The sequence below is a fragment of the Budorcas taxicolor genome, chromosome X (genome assembly GCF_023091745.1).
Source record: "Budorcas taxicolor isolate Tak-1 chromosome X, Takin1.1, whole genome shotgun sequence".
NCBI lineage: Eukaryota > Metazoa > Chordata > Mammalia > Artiodactyla > Bovidae > Budorcas > Budorcas taxicolor.
In genome coordinates this window covers 103279183-103306514 of record NC_068935.1, presented here as the reverse complement: position 1 = coordinate 103306514, position 27332 = coordinate 103279183, and the positions used below count along the sequence as shown (strand labels likewise).

Sequence of the window (27332 nt, the reverse complement as noted above, 5' to 3'; positions counted from 1 at the left end):
TTGTCATTCAAATTCCATATGGGAGTGTGCCAAGGACAGAAAAGCCAAATTTGACCCCAATTCTTCTCGCAGAGGTGACCTGGGAAAAAAGCTTGGGAAAAGCACACAGCTTTCCAGATCTCCGTTATCTGAAAGCGCCATAGTTTTATAGCATGCTATGCATTGTTATACATTCTGCTTTTCTATCTGTATGTCTTAGACATCATTTCCTATCAAAGCATGGCAGCCTTACCTCCTCCTTTTTTAACAGTTGTGCAATTCTCGGCAACATGGATGTGCTGTGATTATTTAACCGGTCCTCTCTCCATGGCCGCCTGCCAAGACTGCTGTGAACACCCTTCTGTGCACGCTCTGTGCCCTCGTACAGAGATCCAGAAGGTTGATGTTCCTGTACACACAGTTTGCTTTAAAGCCCCCTCTGGACGTGTCTTCTTATATTAAATGGTGGCCACACCTCGTGGGTCACAGGATCTTAGTCCCTCACACCAGGGATTGAACCTGGGGCTCATGCAGTGAAAGTACTGAGTCCTAACCACTGGACCACCAGGGAATTCCCTGAATTCATTCAATTCATCAGAGCAGACAATAAATCCAGTAAGATGAGAGCTCGCATACCATTGTCCATACTGTACAAATCTTCACTTTTGCATCTACTTCAGTGCCTGACATGTGGCTGACACTTGATAAATGTTTGTTTGGTAGATAAGGAAAAACTAAATAGATACAAGAGGAATGAAATGAAAGTATTCATAACCCAAAGTTCCTAAGGTGAGAAACCAGATCTTAAATTGGTTAGTGAGTCAATATTTGATTTGATCACAAGTTTTGTTACTTTATATCTAGAAACTATGAAACATTTCATGAAGTTTCTTAGTTTGGTTGGAGGGGGGGGTTCCAAGATGAAAGAAAATTGCCACTGTATTACTGAAGTCTTCTAAAGGTATTCCATGAAATAAAGGGAGAAAGAAAAAGCAAGATTAAAGACCAAATAGTAGCATGAAAGATGAAAGCAGGAAGTTACAGGCATATGTGCATTCATCCAGGTTTTACACAATTACATTCAATGCATTTTAATGTAAAAATACACCAAATATATCCCCTACCCCCATTCCCTAAAAATCACATCCTTGATGGGCAGCTGAGTAAGCAAAGGAGCAGGGCTTCACTTGGGCTCGGACTGGAAGCACTTTCTCCAGGCAGCAGGGAATGTGGCAAGTCTGTCCCTGAAGATCCAGGGGCAACATGGCCTAGCTCAGCACCGCTGTGCTTTTGTGCTTAGTCACTCAGCCATCTCCAACTCTTTGCGACCCCATGGACTATAGCCCACCAGGCTCCTCTTTCCATGGGGATTCTCTAGGCAAGAATACTAGAGTGGGTTGCCATTTCCTCCTCCAGGGGATCTTCCCAACCCAGGGATCAAACCCAGGTCTCCTGCACTGCAGGTGGATTCTTTACCATCTGAGCTACTAGGGAAGCCCAAGAATATTACAGTGGGTAGCCTATCCCTTCTCCAGGGGATCTTCCCAATCCAGGAATCAAACCTGGGTCTCCTGCATTGCAGGCAGATTCTTTACCAGCCGAGCTACAAGGGAAGCCCACTGGCTTTGAAGATGAGCAGACGTGGGGGAAGGTGAGGGTAAAGCTAATCCCACAGACTACTGCACACAACAGGACAGGGATTTGCAGTTCAAGAAACAAATAGGACAAAGCTGAAAGTGGATGACTTTTGGGGTAAGAGGAACAGAGTGAATCTGTGAAGTTGCTGAAAGAAAATGACGTCTTTGAACTTCCATAAGAATGTTCAAATTTCCTTCTTAAACCTCATAACAAAGGACCAATCTTGGTTAACAATGTAATGAATATTTATATCTATGAATACCTCTACACTATCAGCTGACCCTTTAGTTAAGGAATATTCATCAAGCACACACGGACCACACCCTGCACTCAGCACTTGGAATAACTGAACAGAAAGAGCTGTGATACCAGCCTGGGCCCTCCCCCTATGCTGTCAGTCAAGTTACTGTGTTCTCAGCCCAGCTCTCTGTCTTACTGTCTCAGGCTACCAGAAAGGGGAACTCACAGTTCTGTACTAACTGGAAATGCTGGCAAGAAGGAAGGATTTCTATCTCAACATCAATACATCACAGCCCACCTGTGGGCATCCTCACGACTGAGACTTTGAGGCAAGGGTGTGTGTTTACTGTTGAAGCAGTTAGAGTTTTAGGAGCAGAAAAGAATGTCACCTTTTAAAGAGCAACACAAAACGAAAAACAAAACCTGAAAAACAAACCACAACAAAAAAAAACCCTGGATGATACCAAGTTTGGTACAAGAGTATCTAATATTTTTTGGTTGGTACAGATAACACCACCAAGCTTGTGAATGTTAAAAAAAAATAATACTCCCAAAGAGTCAAAGGAAAGTCCAGGAGAAGACAATACAAATCCCTTTTTGTTTGAGTGGAGTACTCGGGAGAGTTTTTCCTTTTGCCCAGAAAAGGATGCCTGAGATGGAAGCCTGGGCAACTTTCATAGAACACGCCTGATCTTTGTGGAAGGTCGACCTAAAATAGAAGAGAACATTTAATTTTCTTCATGAGGGAAAAAAGTAAAACACTGAATACCATTACTTTAATGAGCTTTTCTTATGAAAAGTAACAAGTTGCCATTATTAACGTCACAGCTAAGAGCAAGGCATCACTGCTATCATTTTAGGACTGAAGCGCTTTTTGATTGTCATAAAGTTGATTCATGTCAGGCTAGCCGAATGACTTCAGGTATACTTGACTAAACAAAGCTGTCAGGGAGTTTATTTTGAATCAGTTCAGATGTGAGACCCATCAATTAGAAAGAGCACAAAGCTCCGTGTTCTTTCTTTCAAATAACAAGGACACAGTGAAACTTCAGATGAGACCATGTGTGCTATGGCCTTACCTAAGGGAACAGACATCAAAGAGACAAGGCCATTCAGTCCTTATTTAAATATCATATGCTTAAACTCACCTCAGGCCTTCCCTTCAGGTGTCTGTACCCCAGGTTCCTTTGAATCTGGTTTTAGATGCTGTTGACGGAGGCTGTCCAGCTTCTGCATATCTTCTGTCAGACCATTTCTAAGATCCTCATTGTTTCTTAGAAATTCTTTCACCACTTCCAGTTGGTTTAAGATCTGTATGAAGAAACCATACAATGCACAGCTTAGCTAATTTTATAGCAGACTTGAAATTCAGATGAAAAACTTAACTAGCTCCAAGACTGAGTCCTGCTCCTGTGTCTACCCATAGCTGGTTTGGGGACCATACAAGTGAGTGTTTACTTGCCTCCTTAAAAATTTTTGCTTTTAGGGGTTAATATCCAAAATATATAAAGAACTCATATGATTCAATAGCACAAAAACTACCCAAGTTAAAAATGGACAAAGGACCTAAACAGGCTTTTTCCCAAAGAAAACATACAAATGGCCAACAGGTACATGAAAAAGTGCTCAATAGCACTAATCATCAGCGAAATGCAAGTTAAAACCACAATGAGGTATCACCCCATACCTGTTAGAATGGTCATCCTCAAAAAGAGAGAACAGATGCTGGTGAAGGTGTGGAGAAAAGGGGTGCATGAGCACTGTTCATAAAAAAGTAAATTGGTGCACACACTTTGGAAAACAGTATGGAGGATCTTCAAAAAATTCAAAGAGGAACTACCATATGATTTAAAAAGGAACATACCATACGTTTAAGGTCAGGAGGGGCGGTGGTGAGGAGATACCCCTCGTCCAATGTAGGGAGCAGCGGCTGCGCTTTGCTGGAGCAGCCGTGAAGAGATATCCCATGTCCAAGGTAAGAGAAACCCAAGTAAGACGGTAGGTGTTGCAAGAGGGTATCAGAGGGCAGACGCACTGAAACCATAATCACAGATAACTAGCCAATCTGGTCACACTAGAACCATGGTCTTGTCTAACTCGATGAAACTAAGCCATGCCCATGGGGCCACCCAGGACGGGCGGGTCATGGTGGAGAGGTCTGTCAGAATGTGGTCCACTGGAGAAGGGAATGGCAAACCACTTCAGTATTCTTGCCTTGAGAACCCCATGAACAGTATGAAAAGGCAAAATAATAGGATACTGAAAGAGGAACTCCCCGGGTCAGTAGGTGCACAATATGCTACTGGAGATCAGTGGAAAAATAACTCCAGAAAGAATGAAGGGATGGAGCCAAAGCAAAAACAATACCCAGTTGTGGATGTGACTGGTGATAGAAGCAAGGTCCAATGCTGTAATGAGCAATATTGCATAGGAAACTGGAATGTCAGGTCCATGAATCAAGGCAAATTCGAAGTGGTCAAACAGGAGATAGTAAGAGTGAACGTCGACATTCTAGGAATCAGCAAACTAAAATGGACTGGAATGGGTGAATTTAAGTCAAATGACCATTATATCTACTACTGTGGGCAGGAATCCCTTAGAAGAAATGGAGTAGCCATCATGGTCAACAAAAGAGTCCGAAATGCAGTACTTGGATGCAATCTCAAAAACGACAGAATGATCTCTGTTCGTTTCCAAGGCAAACCATTCAATATCAGGGTAATCCAAGTCTATGCTCCAACCAGTAACGCTGAAGAAGCTGAAGTTGAACAGTTCTATGAAGACCTACAAGAACTTTTAGAACTAACACCCCAAAAAGATGTTCTTTTCATGATAGGGGACTGGAATGCAAAAGTAGGAAGTCAAGAAATACCTGGAGTAACAGGCAAATTTGGCCTTGGAATATGGAATGAAGCAGAGCAAACACTAATAGAGTCTTGCCAAGAAAACGCACTGATCATAGCAAACACCCTCTTCCAACAACACAAGAGAAGACTCTACACATGGACATCATCAGATGGTCAACACCGAAATCAGATTGATTATATTCTTTGCAGCCAAAGATGGAGAAGTTCTATACAGTCAACAAAAACAAGATCGGGAGCTGACTGCGGCTCAGATCATGAACTCCTTATTGCCAAATTCAGACTGAAATTGAAGAAAGTGGGGAAAACCACTAGACCATTCAGGTATGACCTAAATCAAATCCCTTATGATTATACAGTGGAAGTGAGAAATAGATTTAAGGGACTAGATCTGATAGAGTGCCTGATGAACTATGGAATGAGGTTCGTGACATTGTACAGGAGACAGAGATCAAGACCATCCCCATGGAAAAGAAATGCAAAAAAGCAAAATGGCTGTCTGGGGAGGCCTTACAAATAGCTGTGAAAAGAAGAGAAGCAAAAAGCAAAGGAGAAAAGGAAAGATATAAGCATCTGAATACAAAGTTCCAAAGAATAGCAAGAAGGGATAAGGAAGCCTTCCTCAGCGATCAATGCAAAGAAATAGAGGAAAAGAACAGAATGGGAAAGACTAGAGATCTCTTCAAGAAAATTAGAGATACCAAGGGGACATTTCATGCAAAGATGGGCTCGACAAAGGACAGAAATGGTATGGACCTAACAGAAGCAGAAGACATTAAGAAGAGGTGGCAAGAATACACAGAAGAACTGTACAAAAAAGATCTTCACATCCAAGATAATCACGATAGTGTGATCACTCATGTAAAGCCAGACATACTGGAATGTGAAGTCAAGTGGGCCTTAGAAAGCATCACTATGAACAAAGCTAGTGGAGGTGATGGAATTCCAGTTGAGCTATTTCAAATCCAGAAAGATGATGCTGTGAAAGTGCTGCACTCAATATGCCAGCAAATTTGGAAAACTCAGCAGTGGCCACAGGACTGGAAAAGGTCAGTTTTTCAGTCTAATCCCAAAGAAAGGCAATGCCAAAGAGGGTTCAAACTACCACACAATTGCACTCATCTCACACACTAGTAAAGTAATGCTCAAAATTCTCCAAGCCAGGCTTCAGCAAACATTAACCGTGAACTTCCAGATGTTCAAGCTGGTTTTAGAAAAGGCAGAGGAACCAGAGATCAAATGGCCAACATCTGCTGGATCATGGAAAAAGCAAGAGAGTTCCAGAAAAACATCTATTTCTGCTTTATTGACTATGCCAAAGCCTTTGACTGTGTGGATCACAATAAACTGTGGAAAATTCTGAAAGAGATGGGAAAACCAGACCACCTGACCTGCCTCTTGAGAAACCTATATGCAGGTCAGGAAGCAACAGTTGGAACTGGACATGGAACAACAGACTGGCTCCAAATAGGAAAAGGAGTACATCAAGGCTATATATTGTCACCCTGCTTATTTAAGTTATATGCAGAGTACATCACAAGAAATGATGTACAAGCTGGAATCAAGATTGCCAGGAGAAATATCAATAACCTCAGATATGCAGATGACACCACCCTTATGGCAGAAAGTGAAGAGGAACTAAAAAGCCTCTTGAGGAAAGTGAAAGAGGAGAGTGAAAAAGTTGGCTTCAAGCTCAACATTCAGAAAACAAAGATCATGGCATCTGGTCCCATCACTTCATGGCAAATAGATGGGGAAACAGTGGAAACAATGTCAGACTTTATTTTTGGGGGCTCCAAAACCACTGCAGATGGTGACTGCAGCCATGAAATTAAAAGACACTTGCTCCTTGGAAGAAAAGTTATGACCAACCTAGATAGCATATTCAAAAGCAGAGACATTACTTTGCCAACTAAGGTCCGTCTAGTCAAGGCTATGGTTTTTCCAGTGGTCATGTATGGATGTGAGAGTTGGACTGTGAAGAAAGCTGAGCGCCAAAGAATTGATGCTTTTGAACTGTGGTGTTGGAGAAAACTCTTGAGAGTCCCTTGGACTGCAAGGAGATCCAACCAATCCATTCTGAAGGAGATCAGCCCTGGGATTTCTTTGGAAGGAGAGCGAGGTGGGAGGGGGGTTCAGGATTGGGAACTCATGTACACCTGTGGCGGATTCATGTCAATGTATGGCAAAAGCAATACAGTATTGTAAAGTAAAATAAAGTAAAATTTTAAAAATAAATAAATAAATAAAAGAGACTGAAAATGCAAATAAATAAATAAAGCTGAAACTCCAATACTTTGGCCACCTCATGCGAAGAATTGACTCATTGGAAAAGACTCTGATGCTGGGAGGGATTGGGGGCAGGAGGCGAAGGGGACGACAGAGGATGAGATGGCTGGATGGCATCATGGACTCGATGAACCTGAGTCTGAGTGAACTCCGGGAGATGGTGATGGACAGGGAGGCCTGGCGTGCTGCAATTCATGGGGTCGCAAAGAGTTGGACACGACTGAGCGACTGAACTGAACTGAACTGAACCATATGATTTAGAAATTTGACCTCTGGGAAGGTATCTGAAGAAAATGAAAACATCATGCTGAAGAGATATCTACATCTACATGTTAATAGCAGCATAATTCACAATAGCTAAGACAAGGAAACAACTTGAGTGTCCATAAACTTATGAATGGATAAAGAAGTAATGGTATATATACACAATGGAATATTACTTGGCCATAAAAAGATGGAAATCCTATCATTTGAGACAACATGGATGGACCTGGAGGGCATTATGATAAGTTAAATAAGTCAAGCAGAGAGAGACAAACACTCCATGATCTCACTTATATGTGGAATCTAAAACAAAAACAAAAATATAAATTCTTAAGAAAAGAGAGCAGATTTGCAGTTACCAGAGGTGGGAATGGGTAAGTGAGTAAATCTTAAGTGATCTTACCACAAGGTAAAAAACATCTTTTTCCCTTTTTGGGGCATCTATATGAAATGATGTCATATAGGAAGTCCCCTAGAAAAAAACTTTTAAAGATTTTTTTTTTTGCTGTAAAACTTCCTGAATAGGTATATACCTATATGTGTGTGTTTATATACATATATAAATATACATATCTACATATGTATACATATACATATAAATATGATATATATGTATATAAAAAATAAAATGAAGCCCTTTCATTTTGAATTTTGTATCCATTTATTATAATTAAATATATATACACACATACATATGAGGGCTTCCCTGGAGGCTCAGTGGTAAAGAATCTACCTGTCAATGCAAGAGATGCACATACATACACATATATGTATGTACACACATACACAAATATATACACAAACACATATAAGTGTATACAGTCACACATATAGAGCTCTTTCATTTTGAATTTTGTACACATGTATGACTATTAAAGTCAGCCAAGGCTGTGGTCCTAGTGTGATTAGATTGACTAGTTTTCTGTGAGTATGGTTTCAGTGTGTGTTTCAGACTGGTTTCTAATAGGAAAAAGAGTACGTCAAGGCTGTATATTGTCACCCTGCTTATTTAACTTATATGCAGAGTACATCATGAGAAATGCTGGACTGGAAGAAACACAAGCTGGAATGAAGATTGCCGGGAGAAATATCGATAACCTCAGATATGCAGATGACACCACCCTTATGGCAGAAAGTGAAGAGGAACTAAAAAGCCTCTTGAGGAAAGTGAAAGAGTTGGCTTCAAGCTCAACATTCAGAAAATGAAGATCATGGCATCCGGTCCCATCACTTCATGGAAAATAGATGGGGAAACAGTGGAAACAGTGTCAGACTTTATTTTTTGGGTTCTAAAATCATTGCAGATGGTGACTGCAGCCATGAAATTAAAAGACGCTTATCTTCCCTGGTGACTCAGAGGTTAAAGCGTCTGCCTCCAATGCAGGAGACCCGGGTTCGATCCCTGGGTCGGGAAGATCCCCTGGAGAAGAAAATGGCAATCCACTCCAGTATTCTTGCCTGGAGAATCCCATGGACGGAGAAGCCTAGTAGGTTACAGTCCACGGGGTCGCAAAGAGTCGGATACGACTGAGTGACTTCACCTCACCTACTCCTTGGAAGAAAAGTTATGACCAACCTAGATAGCATATTCAAAAGCAGAGACATTACTTTGCCGACTAAGGTCCGTCTAGTCAAGGCTATGGTTTTTCCTGTGGTCATGTATGGGTGTGAGAGTTGGACTGCGAAGAAAGCTGAGTGCCGAAGAATTGATGCTTTTGAACTGTGGTGTTGGAGAAGACTCTTGAGAGTCCCTTGGACTGCAAGGAGATCCAACCAGTCCATTCTGAAGGAGATCAGCCCTGGGATTCCTTTGGAAGGACTGATGCTACAGCTGAAACTCCAGTACTTTGGCCACCTCATGCAAAGAGTTGACTCATTGGAAAAGACTGTGATGCTGGGAGGGATTGGGGGCAGGAGGAGAAGGGGATGACAGAGGATGAGACGGCTGGATGGCATCACTGACTCGATGGACATGAGTCTGGGTGAACTCCGTGAGTTGGTGATGGACAGGGAGGCCTGGCGTGCTGCGATTCATGGGGTCGCAAAGAGTCAGACATGACTGAGCGACTGAACTGAACTGATGACTATTAAAAATGTCTACATATGTACATTTATTACTATTCAGTATTTATAAAATATATATACCTATTCACTAGTAGTAAATATACTGGTATAAAATTCCAAATGAACACAGGGTACAAGGTAAAAAGTTGGTTCTCTTTCACATCCTGTCCCCAGTCACTCAGCTCCTCTTAGAGGTGACCACAGTGAAGTTTCTTGTATCTCTTCCAGAGATACTCCATGCATTTACATGTGAACACATGTATATGTGCACACATTTTTAAAATTCCAGTTTTACTGAGATGTAATGGGCACATATACATCTTACAAAAACACAAATGGCAGCATATTAGATGTTATGCAACTGATTTTTTTTCTGTATCAGAATATAAAGAGTGGCTTCATTTTTTTTAATGGCTAAACAGTTTTTTAGTTATGGATGTTTCATATTTTAACATATTATTTCAAGCCTTCTGCTAAGAGAAGTGCTGCTGTAGTAACTAACCTGGGACATGTGTCATTTTGCATAAAGTGACAGGTTACTTCTAGGATCGACTTTTAGAAGCAGAATGGAGTTTTAATTAATAAGAGTTTTGTTTTAATGTTAATAGATTTTGCCAAAACTGTCATCTCTAGAGGTTACAGCAATTTAAACTCCCATCAGTAACATACTTCCTGACATTTAAACTTAATAAAAGTATGTACTCTCAGAATAGTACCACAGACACGTTTTCACTCAGCTTATCCCAGGAGACCCTCAACTGGTCACTGTGCTTATCACAAAGAGGAAAGTTATTAACCTTTTGGGGGTATGGTGAATTTTTTTTTCAAATAAGGGACCCCTCAATTCCAAACTAGGTCAAGATGATCAAAAAGTGATGGAGTACCCTACTCCTAGCAGAGTGGTGGTTCTTAAATTTTAGAGATGTACCCAATTGATTCTGGTTCCGGACGCCTAGTGGAGAACACAAGCAGGCACCAGGTTATTGTGATGTGAGAGAATGAGAAAGTCAGATGCAGAATAATGGCTGCCAAAGATGGGAAGGAGGGGAAGACTGGCAGGGACTTGGGGCCAGGATGAACAGGGAACAAAGCTGAGGTCTTCAGGTAGGTTACTAAGTAGATGGGGATGTTCCCTTCAGCTGGAGCTGGGTTTTGTTTTGTTTTTTTCAATTTATTTTTATTTTTTGGCCAGGCATATGCGATCTCAGTTCCCTGACCAGGGAATGAACTCGAGGCCTTGCAGTGGAAGCTCAGAGTCTTAACCACTGAACCACCAGGAAGTCCTAGCTGGAACTGTTTATTACATGGCTAGAAACAAGCCTACAGCCCCTGAAAGACTGCTGTTGCTGTTGTTGTTTAGTCACTAAGTTGTGTCTAACTCTTCGTGACGCTATGGACTGTAGCCCACCAGGCTCCTCCGTCCATGCGATTTCTCAGGCAAGAATACAGGAGTGGGTTGCCATTTCCTCCTCCAGCAGATCTTTCTGACCCAGGGATCAAACTCTCCTCTCCTGCTTGGCAGGTGGATTCTTTACCACTGAGCCACCTGGGAAGCCCCGCCTGAAAGATGTGTGCTGTGCTTAGTCGCTCAGTCATGTCTGACTCTTTGCGACCCCATGGACTGCAGCTAGCCAGGCTCCTCTGTCCTCAGGAATTCTCCACGGAAGAATACATGCCCTCCAGGGCATCTTCCTGACTCAGGAATCGAATCGGGGTCTCTCACATTGCAGGAGGATTCTTTACCGGTGAGCCACCAGGGAAGCCCCTTAAATAAATTTGGAAACCATAAAGATGTGCAACGAAGCTTATATCAATGATGTTATTCACAGTGGACGTTAGTCACTGTGGGTACAGCACTGTTAGCGCTTTTTGCCTGTGCCAGGCATTCTAGATGCAGCCCAGGGTCCTTCCCATTACTGCATTCTCGTCAGATGCCTGAGACCATGCTGGCCTAGTCTCTGCACTAAGATGGACTGGGGTCCTCCCTCCCCAGAGACCTTCTCATTTGATGTCTTGAGAGCTATGATCCTTTATGCTGTTACCTCCTGACCCTCTCTGCTCTTGAAATGTGCTTCACAGAGGTGATTATTTTAGCTTGGGGGGAGGATAGAGTCAAAAGGAGTTTTTTTTAATTATTAAGAATGGGGAAGTCTTGTGCACCTTTATATGTTAAGTGGGAAGAGGAAGTAAAGGTGGAAAAACTAAGTACTAGAAAAGTATGGAATGCAGTTGGACAGACTTGGGTATTGAAACCCAGCTCTGTCACTTAACTAGCTGTGTGACTTTGGGCAAGACTTGACCTCTCTGAGCTTATTTCCATATATGCAAATATAGGATGACCATACATTTGCCAACCAGGATTCTTGCAAGGGTTAGATATAATCTACTAAAAGCACATCGCACTACATCTGGTACATTCCTTCCTTCAGACAATCATTTAACAAAAGTATCGTGAGAGTTAAATGGATAACTCGGAAGCTGGAATGAAGACTGCCAAGGGGAATTATCAACAACCTCAGATATGTAGATGATACTACTGTAATGGCAGAAAGCAAAGAGGAAGTAAAAAGCCTCTTGATGAGTGTGAAAGAAGAGAGTGAAAAAGCTGGCTTAAAAGTCAACATTGAAAAAACTAAGATGGATCCAGTCCCATCACTTCATGGCAAATAGATGGGGAAAAAGTGGAAGCAGTGACAGATTGTATTTTCTTGGGCTCCAAAATCATTGCGGTCAGTGACTGTAGCCATGAAATTAAAAGATGCTTGCTCCTTGGAAGAAAAGCTATGACAAACCCAGACAGTGTTATTAAAAAGTGGAGATACCACTTTGCCAACAAAGATCCATGCAGTCAAAGTTATGGTTTTTCCAACAGTCATGTACGGAAGTGAGAGGTGGACCATAAAGAAGGCTCAGTGCCAAAGAATTGATGCTTGTGAATTGTGCTGAAGACTCTTGAAAGTCCCTTGGACTACAAGATCAAACCAGTCAATCCTAAAGGAAACCAATTCTGAATGTTCATTAGAAGGACTGATGTGGAAGCTGAAACTCCAATATTTTGGCCACCTGATGCGAAGAGCTGACTCATCGGAGAGGACCCTGATGCTGAGAAAGAATGAGGGCAGAAGGAGAAGGGAGCGACAGAGGATGAGATGGTTGGATGGCATCACCGACTCAATGGACATGAATCTGAGCAAACTCCGGGAGACAGTGAAAGACAGGGAAGCCTGGCGTGCTGCAGTTCATGGGGTAGCAAAGAGTCAGACGTGACTGTGTGATTGAACAATTCTGAGCCTACTATGTGCCTGGTAGGCACTATTCTAGGCAAAAGATGGTTAATGAGTACTCTCAGCATGTAAGCCAAAACCCCTGCACTTGTCTTTGACGCCTTTCCTTCTCTCACACGCCATGTGTGCCCCCTCTTCTCATCACCTCTACTCTTCACCCTTCCACCCTGGCCCGAACTACCACCCTCTGACCAGGTAACTGTGGCAGCCTCCTAACATCTCCCTAGTTCCATCTTTGGTCCCCGGACAGCATTCTCTACATGGCAGCCAGTGTACTCCTTTTATTGTCCTGCAGCGTTGCTGCCATCTCAGGAGGAAGAGCCTGAGTCCACCCAATGGCTCACAAGGCTTCCCTTCTATCTGCTCCTACCACACTCCCCCTATGCTGCTCATATCGCCGTGCCCTCGGCCTGAATGCTCCTCCTCCAGATCTGCCACCTGTCACAGTCCAACACCTGTCCCCATTCGGCCACTCCTGATCCCCACACTCTGCTCCACACAGTCCTCCTCTTTCTAAATGCCCCATCATTACTTATTACATGGACCGTTTACCATCTGTCTCCCCCATGGGGACCTTTGTTTTGTTCACTGATGCACGCCAAGCTTCTAGAACTGTGCCTTGCACACGTCAGCACTCACTCATGAACTAAATCTGGACTTTAACGAATGGAGTGTCAATTACATCCTTTCCCCACCTGCCTCGACTGCATTCTGTTGCTGTCCTTTCTCCCCAAGCTTCCCTATGAAAGTGGCTCCCCCACCAGGGTTTAAAAAATCAGTAATGATTTTAAAGAACAAACACATGGACACAGAGGGGTAGGACTGACATATATACACTACGGTGTGTAAACCAGATGGCTGGCGGGGAGCTGCTGTATATAGCACAGGAAGCTCAGCTCGGTGCTCTGCGATGACCCAGAGGGACGGAAAAGGACAGTGGGGGTGGGAGGGAGGCTCAAGAGGGACAGCATATATATATACATAGAGCTGATTCACGTCATTGCACAGCAGAAACTAACACAACATGGCAAAGCAATTATTCTCCAATTTAAAAAAAACGATGTGCAAGGTCTTTACATGTTTGTTAGCCACTTATGGCGCTCGACGTTCTTTTGCTGAACTTTGAGCCCCCGAGATCCTAACAAAGCAGATGTGTGTGAAGGGCTCTTGGGTGGCACCTGCTGCTCCGATTTGCCTCTGAGGTGAACCACCCTAGCCCTGCAGCTCTAACGAACACCAGAAACATTCACCAAAAGAGTCCCATGCTCATAATACAACCACTGTCTTTCTTGATTCCTTACTGCACGTTTTCTCATATTTTAACATCTCAAATGAGATTGCACTTTACGATTCATAGCACGAGCTTGCGTGCTAAGTTGCTTCAGTCGTGTCCAGCTCTTTGCAACCCTATGGGCTATAGCCCTCTGGGCTCCTCTGTCCATGGGATTCTCCAGGCAAGAATGCTGGAGTGGGTTGCCATGTCCTCCTCTAGGGGTCTTCCTGACCCAGGGATCGAATCTGTCTCTTAGTCTCCTGCATTGGCAGGTAGGTTCTTTACCACTAGCACCACCTGGGAAGCCCACCATGTATCTTACAGTAAATGAGCAGCGTTTTTTTTCTTTGAAAGTAACTGAATCAGTGATGCGTCATGCAATTCATAGTGTTTTACAGTCACTGAAATTTGGTTTATCAAATCCTGACTTTGGAAACTAACCCGAAAGAATGTGAATAATCATACATGGTGCTAAAATTTCAAAAGAAGTCCTTTCCATGCATCGTGGATAGACAACCTGCAGCTTCTGAGATAATGTGCCAATCAAGCCAAACTTACATTGTGATCAATTGAAATATCAAAAGAAATGCCATGGTCTACTGAACAGAAAGCATGAAAAATGAGAATTTATCACCCCTATCTAGAGACTTTGGGACCCAGAGGACAAGTCAATTAACCCCAATTTCTTCTCTGTGAAATAGAGATAATGAGGGGTCAAAATTTCCAATTGCTAGCTCCTTGATGACATGACAGGAGACAGGATAACCACTGCGTGGCATGTGGGAAGGCAGGCTCAGGGTCAGAGGGGGGCAACCCCTGGGCCAGCCCTCATGCCCGAGCCCTGAGGCCTCTCACGCAGCAGCACATGCTCCTCAGGGTTGCTGTAAAGCAGCAAATTGCCAGGGTCCCTTCTTACTCTCAACTGGCAGAGACTCCTGGTTTCAGTGTGTTGCTACTGATGCATTTTGCTCTTTGTTACGCAAACAGGAAAAGAACTGCAGCTCCCTCAAGGAAGAAGACAGAATTTCTGATGACCTGGGGGTCCATGAGCCTGAGCGCCTGGTTTTCATCTGTTGGCCGACTTTGGGGGTTAGTTCTAATGGCATTTTCAAATAAAGCCAGATGAAACAGACGGATTTAGAAAATAGATTTCACAGTCTTACTCATCATCTTAAATACCTATTGTGTGCCACGGTGGGTGTGCCCCCAAACCAGTGGTATCCAGTCCCTGTGCCAAAGGAGTCCATCAAGCTGAGTGAAACACCTGGGTCAGGGTCGGGCGACTTAACAAAGGCACATGGACCAGTACCGAGCATGGCCTCAAAAAGGAAGTACATGCTTCAGACTAAAATATGCTGTGTTTTATACGAGAGCCTAGATGGAGGCGAGTTTGCGGGACGTGCGCGTGCTGTCACTTTAGTCACATCCGACTCTTTGTGACCCCACTGACTGTAGCCCACCAGGCTCCTCTGTCCATGGGATTCTCCAGGCAAGAATACCGGAGTGGGTTGCCATGCCCTTCTCTAGGGGATCTTCCTGACCCAGGGATTGAACTTGCGTCTCTGTCTCCCGCATTGGCAGGTAGGTTCTTCACCACTACAGCCACCTGGAAAGCACTTGGGGGAGAACAGATATAAGTATATGCATGGCTGAGTCCCTTTGCTATTCACCTGAAACTAGGATAACATTGTTAATTGGCTATATTCCAACACAAAATAAACAAGTTAAAAGAAAGTAAAGTTCAAAATCAGCCTATTAAAAAAATAAATAAAACACGCTGTGTTTAATGAGGTAATCAGCAAAACTTTCCTCGGACAAAGTGGAATGGACAGATAAAACGACCTGTCCAAGATCTCCTGGGAATCTGGAATTCTAATCCAGCAGGATATTTCTAAACCTTACAATTTAATTCTATTATTCTTAACTTTTTAAAATACCTTGCCTGTAACAAAGGAGATTCCTAGCTCCTGTACTTGAGACCCTCATTAGCCTGCAGTGTCCAGAGCTAGAAGCCTTGTTGATCCTTTAAACTTTGCCACCTCCTGCTGAGTCCAAGAAATCTCACCGGCAACTACAAGCCATCAGCTTTGCCCGGCAGTGCCTCCAGAACTTGGCTCCCTGTCCCCTGCACACCTCTAGCTTATGTCCTTTTTCTCTCATCCTCACACAACTGCAAGAGCCTCCTGGCTTGTTTTCAACCTCTGATTGCACTAAGACTTCACTTTGCAAAAGCCATGATCTAATCTGTTTCATTTACTCTCTCTTGCTTTAAAACCTCTGTCGGCTGCCAACTGCTTTGAGGGAATAAGGTCCAAACCTCTCAGTGCGGCACAGAAAACCTTTCAAAATGTGGCCTTGAGTTGCCAGACCACCCTCACACCTGACCACACCTCCCTCCTACACTGCTTTGTCACTGTCCAGCCCAGGCTAGTCTTTCATGCCTTGGCAAGTGCTGTTTCTTCTGCCAAGAACGCCCTTCTGCTCTTGCCAATTTTCCAAACTCTGATTTGATTCTTAGTCCCAGTGATGGACAAGGAGGTCTGGCTGCAGTCCATGGGGCTGCAAACAGTCGGACACGACTGAGTGACTGAACCACCACCACCACCACCACCACCACCCAGTGAAACAGCATCTCTCAGCAAAGCTGGTTTTGCAACCCCTCCTCCCCACCTTGACCTGCAGACACTCCCCAGAGCCTGAGGCTCAGGATTCCATGGTCACCCTTCCTGTAGTTTTCCACTCAGTGGCACATACTAGGCACCCAAATGTTTGCTGATCAAGTGAAAATATTTAAGGGTAACAGTATTTTATGCCAAAAGAATATTCATGTCTGGAAATTATTTGACTTTTCAATCAGAAACATAACCAGTGACAAGTTTAAATGAGCTACTCTTCCTCCCTGGGGCCTTTCTTTACTTTGTTTACTCACATAAAGGATATAGTGAGTTTTTGGTTTTGTATTTTTTTTACCTCTTCGGGCAACACCTCTTGTTCTTTTACTTGAAGATAGAGCTCTTGAAGTTTTTCCTTTAGTAATTCCATTTCTATCTCGTTTACTTGGCTCTCACTCAGGTAAACTCCTTTGTCACACCCATCTCGCTGATCTTCCTCAGGGATGTAAACAGCCCAGTCAGATGTCAACAGCTGTTGGGTTACCAAACAAATAGATGAACTGAATGGAAAATATATTTTTAAAAAAAGAGAGAGAGATTCCACTGGGTTACATAAATGTGAAAGGGAAAGTCACTCAAGTCATGTCCAACTCTTTGCAACCCCATGGACTATACAGGACTATACATTCTCCAGGCAAGAACACTGGAGTGGGTAGCCGTTTTCTTCTCCAGGGGATCGTCCCAACCCAGGAATTGAACCCAGGTCTCCCACATTGCAGGAGGATTCTTTACTGTCTGAGCCACCAGGGAAGCCCAAGAATACTGGAGTGGGTAGCCTATCCCTTCTCCAGGGGATTTTCCCGACCTAGGAATCGAATCCGGAGAAGGCAATGGCAACCCACTCCAGTACTCTTGCCTGGAAAACCCCATGGGTGGAGGAGCCTGGTGGGCTGCAGTCCGTGGGGTCGCTGAGAGTCGGACATGACTGAGCGACTTCACTTTCACTTTTCACTTTCATGCACTGGAGAAGGAAATGGCAATCCACTCCAGTGTTCTTGCCTGGAGAATCCCAGGGACAGGGGAGCCTGGTGGGCTGCCGTCTATGGGGTTGCACAGAGTTGGACGTGACTGAAGCGACTTTGCAGCAGCAGCAACAGGAATCAAATCAGGGTCTCCTGCATTGCAGGTGGATGCTTTACCAGCTGCCCTACCAAGGAAGAATTTATAATTAAACATTGTTGACTGGATCCATTCTAATATCATCCCGTGACCACAGAAAAGCTGCTCAGATGAATCACAATTCTGACTTCATGTCAACATGCTTACTTTCTAAAATTTTGTTTAAATCTAATAAGCTTTAAATCTAAATAAGTGACTGTGAACTGTAATATATGATGATCTTTTACTTCTATCTAGCTTGTTTCATTTTTTCTATTTCATATTCAATACTCCCACTTGATTTTGTTTCTATTTTCCAATTTCTCCATGTCTTTGTTTTTTGATATTTTTCTCAAGCTTTGGTATACATATATATAAATAATTTGTATAATATATATATTTTAAGAAAACATGAATTTTTGCCTAAAAACTTAATGACATTTTGATTCCACTTGTTTGACTTAGTATGAATAGAATGCTAGATTTCTAATTTAAAAAATAGATATGCAACAAGTAACAAAGGTTTACTGTATAGTACAGGGAACCACAGTCAATATCTTGTAATAACATATAATTGAAAATAATTTCAAAAATAACATACGTGTACATGTATAACTGAATCATCTTGCTGTGCACCTGAAACATTGTATGTCAACTATACTTCAATAAAAAATATATATTAAGAAAAATAAATAAATAAGTGACTGTGGCTTCTTTTACCTCCCCTTAGTTCTTTATACCAGAACTGCTAAATGTAATTTTTACCTGTTCTATTTGGGAGTATACTGCCACAATCTCTGGGATATTCTTGAATTCATTTAGAAAATTTTGGATCTTCATCTGAAAATCTCGTAGCCATACAGAAGATACTTTCATCTCTGAAGAATGCATGATCTCGTTACGACACTTAATCACCTACAGAAAGGCAAAAAAAAAAAGAGAGAGAGAGAGAGAAACCTTCAAAATCCAACAGTGGGGTACACTGAGATTTTGGAGCTCCAGAGAAAAATCACAGAAAGGCCTCATTCTAAAATCCACAAGTGTGTGGCCTGCAGGTGTTGCCAAGGCTTATTCAACCCCCTGTCATTTGAAGACTAAATTAATCAAGGTAAGAAATATAAACTAGAGTACAACTGTCCTGAGTCCTTGAACTCTTGGGTGAATCTCTCTTACACAATCCTCCAAATGCCCTAACTTAAAAACACCCGCCAGGGTTTTCATAGTGGTTCTGTGGTTAAGAATCAGCCTTGCAATGCAGGGGACACTGGTTCGATCCCTGGTCTGGGAAGATCCCACATGTGTCCATGGTGATGGGCATGGGCAGCTGAGCCCATGGCCTTACTACTGACCCTGCATTCTGGATCCCATGAGCTGCAACAACTGAGCCCATGCACCACAACTACTGAAGCCCCAGAGCCCACGCTCCACGAGAGGCCACCACAATGAGAAGCCCGCACACTGTAACTAGAGAGGAGCCCCTGCTTGCTGCAACTAGAGAAAAGCCCACACAGCAACGAAACCCCAGCAGAGCCAAAAATAAATACGCATTTTTTAAAACACCTGCCAAAGAGCAAGAGTATTGGCTACTGGCTCTGAAAATACCCAAAGGCTGAAGCAGACAATGCAAAACTCTTTTAATGTTAATATATAATTCCTGCCCAGTCTTCCACATTCCTGATGAAAAGCTATCAAAGGGGTCAGTTTTTTATTGTGACAGTTTTTGTCTTTGCTGATGGTAAAGGACTCTCAGTCCCTTTGGCCGCTGGCATGCTAGCAAAATATAATCTGTGTGTGCCATATACACTTTTTAATGATCCTCAGAGTAACAAATGCACCAGCGCTGTCCTCTGGTGAAACAGAGACAGCTGAAATCTCCCAGAGGATGTCTGACAAGCACAGTGATCTGTTCTGACACTGTTTATCTACTCATGTTTATATTTTCTTTAGGTCAAAGTAACTTGGTCTTTCAACTGTTTACACTTCCCTGGTGGCTCAGATGGTAAAAACCTGCCTGCAATTTGGGAGACCCAGGTTCAATCCCTGGGTCTGGAAGATCCCCTGGAGAAGGTAATGGCTACCCACTCCAGTATTGCCTGGGAAATTCCATGGACAGAGGAGCCTGGAGGCCTGTAGTCCATAGGGTTGCAAAGAGTCAGACACAACTGAATGACTAACACTTTTACTTTCAACTTGGTCTTTCAACTGTTAGCCAATGAGATTGAGAAGGGCAGGACTCAAATACTAGCATCTAATGGAGAGAATGATGCATTGCTCTGTATTTGTTTTTTTAATATGGAAAATTACTTTGCCTCAGTTTATGACAGAACAGGGAGGAGAAATTTGAGGTTTGCCAGTTTAGTGACACACAGTACAACGGCAAGTTGTTTAACAACTTGGGAAAGTTCAATCAGGGAGAGCTGAAGGGTCAGCTGCTTTCACACAGGGGTTCCAGACATCACAGCAGGTACATGTGACAAGAGCGCTGCTCACCTGCTCAGCAATGCCAACGGTGGACCCAAGTCTAACTCCTCTGTGCACCACTGTCTGGGGGAAAGACTGAGCTCCACCCACGTGGCTGCTTTAGCAACACAGGGTGTGGTTCCTGCTTGGCAGCATCTGCTTGGCAATGTGAGGGTTCTTACCTCTGTGACTTTTCTTCGATCAACCACGAAGTGATCGCAGGAGTTGATGAGATTCAGAAGAGCAACTGCGTCACATTCCTCAGGTCCTGTTTTGTCTGCCAGTCCTCGGGGCATGAAGGCCTGCAGCAGGGGAGGCCCAAGAGGCTCGTGAGTCTCCTCCAAGCCAGAGACATCTATCTACACGGGGCTAGTGGAACAAAAAACGTTATCTGCCTGTTCCCCCAAGGACAACTGAAACTCTCTTGCTGAAGTTAAATTAGAGCCTCATGAGTCCACAATGCAAGTCAGCAAACACTGCGGCAGCCAAGCCTCAGCCCAGGGCAGTAACTGAAGATCTGCTTTATCTGTCCCCCTGCTGGTAGAGACACTTCCACACCTGAGCTAACTGTCCTTTCTTAACGGCATATAATAAGCAGGAGGCAGGCGTAGGAAGCAGGCTTCCCCGGTGGCTCAGTGGTAAAAGAATCTGCCTGCAAGGCAGGAAACCAGGGTTCGATCCCTGGGCTGGGAAGATTCCCCTGGAGAAGAGAATGGCTACCCACTCCAGTGTTCTTGCCTGGAGAATTCCCATAAACAGAAGAGCCTGGCGGGCTACATTCCACAGCGGAGTGCAAAGAATCAGACAGGACTGAGCATGCAAAGAAAGAAAGGAGTAGAAAACACCCATTTATTCCCCCTTAAGTTTCAGTGGCTGAGTTGTTAAGATAATTTAAAACTAATACTTTGCTCCAAAGTGAAAGCTCAGTATGGTGGTAGAATGTGAAGAGTTTGGGCTTTGGAATGTGACAGAGCTGGGCTGCAAAACACTCTTCTGCCACTTGTCAACTGCGTGACCTTGGGCTAGTTATCTATCCTCAGATCTCTCATCAGTAAACGGGGGTAACTGTCCTCATCTACCTTGAAGGATGTTTTGAGAATTAAATGAGTCAATGCAGGTAAAGCACTTGCATGGTGCCTGGCACATCAGGATGCAGCTGCTGCTAAGTCACTTCAGTCGTGGCCGACTCTGTGTGACCCCATAGACGGCAGCCCATCAGGCTCCCCCGTCCCTGGGATTCTCCAGGCAAGAACACTGGAGTGGGTTGCCATTTCCCTCTCCAATGCATGAAAGGGAAAAGTGAAAGTGAAGTCGCTCGGTCGTGTCCGACTCTTCGCAATCCCATGGACTGCAGCCCACCAAGGTCCTCTGCCCATGGGATTTTCCATGCAAGAGTACTGGAGTGGAGTACCATTGCCTTCTCCGGGCACATGAGAATACACAGGCCACAAATGTTGGCAGTTATGATGCTGATGGTGTAAGGTAAGCAGAACCTACATAGGCATTACAGATGGAGTCCCAGGGTGTGAGATACTAGATACAACAGAACGGCCTCATTCTAGCATGATCTTGACTTTGGTAGGATTTTATGGTGTGGACCCACAAAATGGTGTTTTAACAAGGCTTGAGTATATTTCTTTCCTGAAATATTTCCAAATTTCTGTCTGAATGCACCAACTTTACCAAGCCACAAAAGAGTACATTCCTGCTAAGGGACTAAAAGAGATGACATATGAAAAATGACTCACGAGAAGAACTCTAAATAAAGAGACCTGCTGCCTTGACTACAAACACGTTTCTGTAGGCAGGCAGCCAGCCACTTCCTATAGTGCTGCTCATAGTGCTATTTTGAAAAAGGCATGTGGCCGGGGCCAACGCCCAGCAAGGAGAATCAGGGTTCTGCTCCTGATAGTGGTTGAATGACACACCCTGGCTTCATATGACTGAGAATTTGTATACTGTACACTACGTGAAAGTGTTAGTTGCTCAGTTGTGTCCGACTCTGCGACCTCCTGGACTGTAAGGGACTATAGCCCTCTAGGCTCCTCTGTCCATGGAATTCTCCAGGGTATCTTTCCAACCCAGGGATCGAACCCACATCTCCCACATCTCCTACACTGCAGGCGGATTCTTTACCATCTTAGCCACCAGGGAAGCCCCCATCACTGTCTCTATCTTAACAGACACTGCCATGTCCCAACCCACTGAAAGAAATTGATTATGGATGCTGCAAATGTTAACCAAAAACTTAACTAATGTATCACAGGCCAACTAATTTGAAGAAATGATGAAATGGAGAGGAAATGAAGAAAAGAAACATGGTTGAGAGGGCCATCCAAAGTGAGAGGGGCCTTAGCTGACTTAAGACCAGGCAGTTTCTCTTGCCCCTTACAAGGTATGTCCAGTCTGGCATTTTCTCACCAAAATAAACCCCATGAAGGTTTCTCCACATGAAGGTTTTATTCTAGTACTTTTTCCATTCTTCAGAACCAGAAGCCAATGAGGAGGCTCCACTGCCTCCTTGCTGCTGACATCTGTTTCTTAAAATGGCATTGATCACTGCTGCTTTCCAAATGTGACAGGCACAGGGTGAGAGACACACCTGACTGCCTCTCACTACCCACTCCTGAAGGGCTTCCCAGGAGGCACACTGCTAAAGAACCTGCCTGCCAATGCAGGAGACATAAGAGACCCGGGTTTGATCCCTGGGTTGGGAAGATCCCCCAGAGGAGGGCATGGCAACCCACTCCAACATTCTTGCCGGGAGAATCCCATGGACAGAGGAGCCTGGTGGGCTACAGTCTACGGGGTCACAAAGAGTCAGACATGATTTAACATGCATGCATGGACCCCCTTCTGTCTCCTCACTGAGTAGTTGGAGAAATAAACAGGGGCCAGAACATGCTGGGCCTTACTGGCCTTGACATGGAGTCTGGAGTTTATTCTAAGGACATCAGGAAGCCATCCAAGGATTCTGGGCAAGGGAAGAAAGTGATCTAATTCCCACATGAAGACTGCACATCCTCCATCAAGGGTGAACAGAGCAGCAGAGGCAGGCAGGTGGGAGGCTGGCAGGAGAAGAGGTCCAGAGCCATGACCTAGAAAGGGTGAGGAAGATTCCAAAAATAATCTGCAAGTACAAATATGAGGGGGAGAGGGGGGAAGAGATGAAGCAAGAATGATTGTAGGTGGTTGGTGGTGGAGCATGGGGACAGGCTGGGAGGGGGAGATGAAGAATCCTGCTTGAGAAGACAAAGTGCCCAGGAAGTGAGGAAGTGAAAGCGTCACGTAACAGAAATGGGCCTCCAGAGCACAGAAGACAGCAGAGAGCTGTTCTGTTGGCAGAAATGTAGTATTTAATATCTCACTCCACGGGCCTGGGCAATATCCACGAGGGGAGGAGAAGTGGGGAACAGAAGAGGCCCAAGGAAGGCTAACCGACATTCAGAAGGAGCCTGAGGAGGAAGAGTTGGGGGGACAGGAGGATACTCAGAGAGGAAGATGTCTCATGGCCGGGACGGTTTCAGGAAGAGGAGTGGCCGGCAGTGTGGCAGTGCTGAATGTCTGAGAGGTAGGAAGGAGGAAGCTGGAGAGCTGAAGGTCACATGTGCCCGACAAGACAGATGCAGTGGAGGGGCAGGGGCGGCAGAAGCCAGGGGGTAGTGGGTTGAAGAGTCAATGGGACTGGAGGAAAAGAGAATTAGGCATAATGCACTTTTTGAGAGGTTCTACTGGGAATACATATGGGAGGCAGTTAGAGAAATGGGGAGACAGCAGAAGGGAATGGATAAGGGGAGCTTTCATTTCCTTCTACAGTTTATTTTCCAAGTGTTTATTCAAATTTTTTTTAAAAGCAGCTTTACTAAGATGTAATTCATATACCATTATAATTCACCCACTTAAAAGTATACAGTTCTTTGCAATGACATGGATGGACTGTGAGGGCATTATGCTAAGTGAAATGTCACAGAAAGACAAATACCATATGATCTCACTATATCTGGAACCTAAAATAAACCCCCAAACCCGAGCTCACAGATGCAGAGAAGAGACTGGTGGTTGCCAGAGGTTGGAGAGGGTGGAGGAAGGGGGCAAAATGGGTGAAGCAAAAGTTACCAACTTCCAGTCTTAAAATAAGTAAGTCCTGGGGATGTAGTATTTGAAAGTTGCTAAGAGAACAGGTCTTAAAAGTTTGCATCAGAAGAAAAAAAGATTGTAACCACACATAGTAATGGATGTTAACTAGACTTATCATGATAACCATTTCACAAAGCATATATCAAATCATTATGTTGTATGCTTGAAACTACACCTCATTAAAAAAAATTAAGCATTTACAGTTCACTGGTTTTTGGTATATTCAAAGTTGTGCAACCATTGCCACAGTTGATTTTAGGACATTTTCATCACCCCCCAAAAGAAACCCTCTACCCATCAACTATTGCCCCCTCTTCTCCTCCAGGCCCTGGCAACACTAGTCTACTGTCTGCCGCTATAGATTTGCCTGTTCTAGACACTGCATATAAATGGAATCATACACTAACTATATGACTGGCTTCTTCCACTTAGCATGTTTTCAAGGTTCAAGAAAAGATAGGGCATGTATCAGTACTTCACCCTCTGCCCCCATTAGTATCTTTATGTTACAAATACTTAATTTCTTTTTATGGCTAAATAATATTCCATTGTCTGGACAGACCACATTTCACTTACCCGTTCATCAGTTGATGGACATTTGTGTTGTTTCAACCTCTTGGCTAGTGTGTATAGTACTACTTCTTTGAATATCTGTGCACAGGTTTTTGGGCAGCTGTATGTTTCAATTTCACTGGGTATGTGCCTAGGAATGGCACTGCTAAGTCATATAGTAACTCTTTAGTCATATAGTAACTCTATATTGAATCTCTTTTCTTTTAAAAAACTGAATAGACCAAGGCAATACTAAGACTATTTGGAGTAAGACTATAGGAGTAAGCTGGCAGGTCAGAAGAGTAGATAACTGGAGATTCAAAGTCGTTGGGCAGGTGGGAGGGGATAAGGTCCAACACTCAAGTGGAGGGACAGGGCAGTAAGAGGAGAGATGCCCTTCCTTCTTTGTAGCAGAAGGAAGAAGATGGTGCACACAGAGATAGGTTGGTAAGTCTGGCAGAAAGACGAGGAAGCACGTATCTGGGGCTATCCGTGAACTCCAGGAAGCGAGAGCAAGATTAGAAACTGGGATCGAGGGTGGAGGGAAGGGCAGTAACAGTAGTCTCTGGGAAAGAGGAGCCCAGGGAGAGACAGAGCCTGAGGGCAGGGTGTTGGGCGGGGGCTGGTGATTAAGAACTGAAATCGAAACTGATCAGCTCCCTTCGAGCTGAAGTAGATGATGCTGTCAGGAAGGCTGGAGTTGGGGCCTGGCCAATGCAGAGAAAGGAGAATAAAGGCCGAGAAAACTGCAAAGGACTAAACAGAATGATGGACCATGGAATCTGGGCTAGCCGAGGAGACAAAGGACGTGGGGAAGGCCAAGGCTGCTGGGGACTGGGAAAGCAGGGGAAACCTCAGAGCTGTGAACATTGTATAGGGACAAGGGAGATGGGGCGGGATATGTTAACAAGAGTGCTAAGAATAAGGAGGCTGCTGGACACCACAGCTCCCTGTGCTGACACGGCCCCAGATGTGAGCCTGCAAGTGGGAGGCTGAGGTGGATGAAATCAGAGGATGCTCAAGCGGGGAGTCTAGAAACTGAGAAGATGGGGTTTGACTAGGTCTGCGGGTGACAGCAGTGATGAGGGGAAAGAGTGGCAGAAACAGGTGGCAAGGGCTTCAAGTGGATTCTGAGGGCATGAAAGCAGCAGCTGAGGGACCTTCACTCTACACCAGTAAAGGGTAGAGTTTTAAGTCTTCTTCTCCAGGTAAAAGTAGAAGCTGGCAATTCTATGGCAGCAAGGAAAAAAAAAAGAGAGAGAGAGGAAGAGGGTGTAATGACTGCTCCGTGATAGCCAAAAGTCTGGGGGTCACTGATATAGTCCAATTTCCTCATTTTTGAGGTTAGGGAACAGAGGCTGGCCCAGGACTGCACTTCTGATTCCGGTTTCCCAGGCACCTCCAAAGGTGAATGCAGGTTCGGAGGTGACTTCAACAGGCCCCTCCCACCCCCTACTGGGCTTCTGGCAAATACCAAAAAGTCAAAAAAATTCCTCCATCTGCCCAGCTAGTGAGTCACAGCGCCAAGACCTGAAAGCAGGCCTAATAAACCCCCTTCTATCTTGCTGCCTACCCCAACCATCCTCCCCAAAGTTTTATGCCTTAGCTGCGCACTCATGGTCCTTTCTATCTTTGCCCCAACTTTCTTTGCTTTATTCTGCCATCTACATGGCACCCTACAGACAGAACAAGCAATTCAGGAAGCCTACTCTCATAAACGCCTTGCCTGCTCTTTCCTCTGTGCCTGTGTTCACACCTTGCCCCAGCCACACCTGTTGAAATCTTCTACTTCACCAAGCTGCGCTGGGTCCGATATAACAGCCCTGAACCACCTAGACACTAGATCAAAAGCCCAATCTCTCTCTGCATCCGCTTGTGAGGCTTCAGCTTCTATAGAGACCGGACAGAAGCCCCGGGCTCCAGGTAACGCCTACTTGGTAGGCCAACTCCTTCTACCCTCCCGACCGCAGATGCTTACCTTGGCCACCTCCCAGGCGTCGACCGGCCACAGGGCCGGCCGGCAGTTTCCCCAGTGGACGTCTCCATTTCTGTTGGTGTGATGTTTCAAAATCTCCCGTTTCCACTCTGCGCACACCTGACACTGAGGCTGAAACTACAGGGGGCGGCGGTGAGGAGGGGCCCGGGAGGGAGGGGCGGCATCTGGGCTTCGGAGCCTCGGGTAACGCGGTCGGTTCGGCTCCGGGGAGGGCACGAGATACTGCACCCAGGGAAGGGGACGGGGTGAGGGGCGACGGTCAAGACCGCGGGCCAGGTGCTCACCTGGCGGGCGCGAGGGCTGCACCGCGAGCCGCTGCTGCAGGCGGCGTGGGGACCCAGGCCGGGGGCGGCGGCGAGCAGGCTGCTGTGGAAGGCGAGCACCTCGCGGCCGACGAAGCCCTGCAAACAGCCGCGCAGCAGCAAAAGACAGTGGCCCGCTTTCACCCAGTTCTTATACTCGGCGCAGTTGAGGCGCACGGCCAGCTCAGAGAGCACCATGTCCAGACCTGGCCGGCGCGGC

General features: G+C 44.8%; 1 protein-coding gene across 2 annotated transcripts; it reads right to left on the bottom strand.

The window, feature by feature from the left end:
- On the bottom strand, window positions 1-27332 carry CXHXorf38 (chromosome X CXorf38 homolog). Of its 2 annotated transcripts, XM_052663221.1 has the most exons (7): window positions 27095-27332; window positions 26793-26927; window positions 20308-20427; window positions 18431-18580; window positions 16866-17039; window positions 3006-3168; window positions 1-2566 (listed from the first exon to the last, which is right to left on the bottom strand). In XM_052663221.1, exons 1-6 carry the CDS (start codon window positions 27308-27310, stop codon window positions 3007-3009), a joined length of 957 nt encoding a protein of 318 aa, XP_052519181.1. In that variant the 5' UTR covers window positions 27311-27332; the 3' UTR covers window positions 1-2566; window position 3006. The 2 variants fall into 2 exon arrangements, with proteins under 2 accessions (XP_052519181.1, XP_052519184.1); XM_052663224.1 differs by lacking the exon at window positions 26793-26927.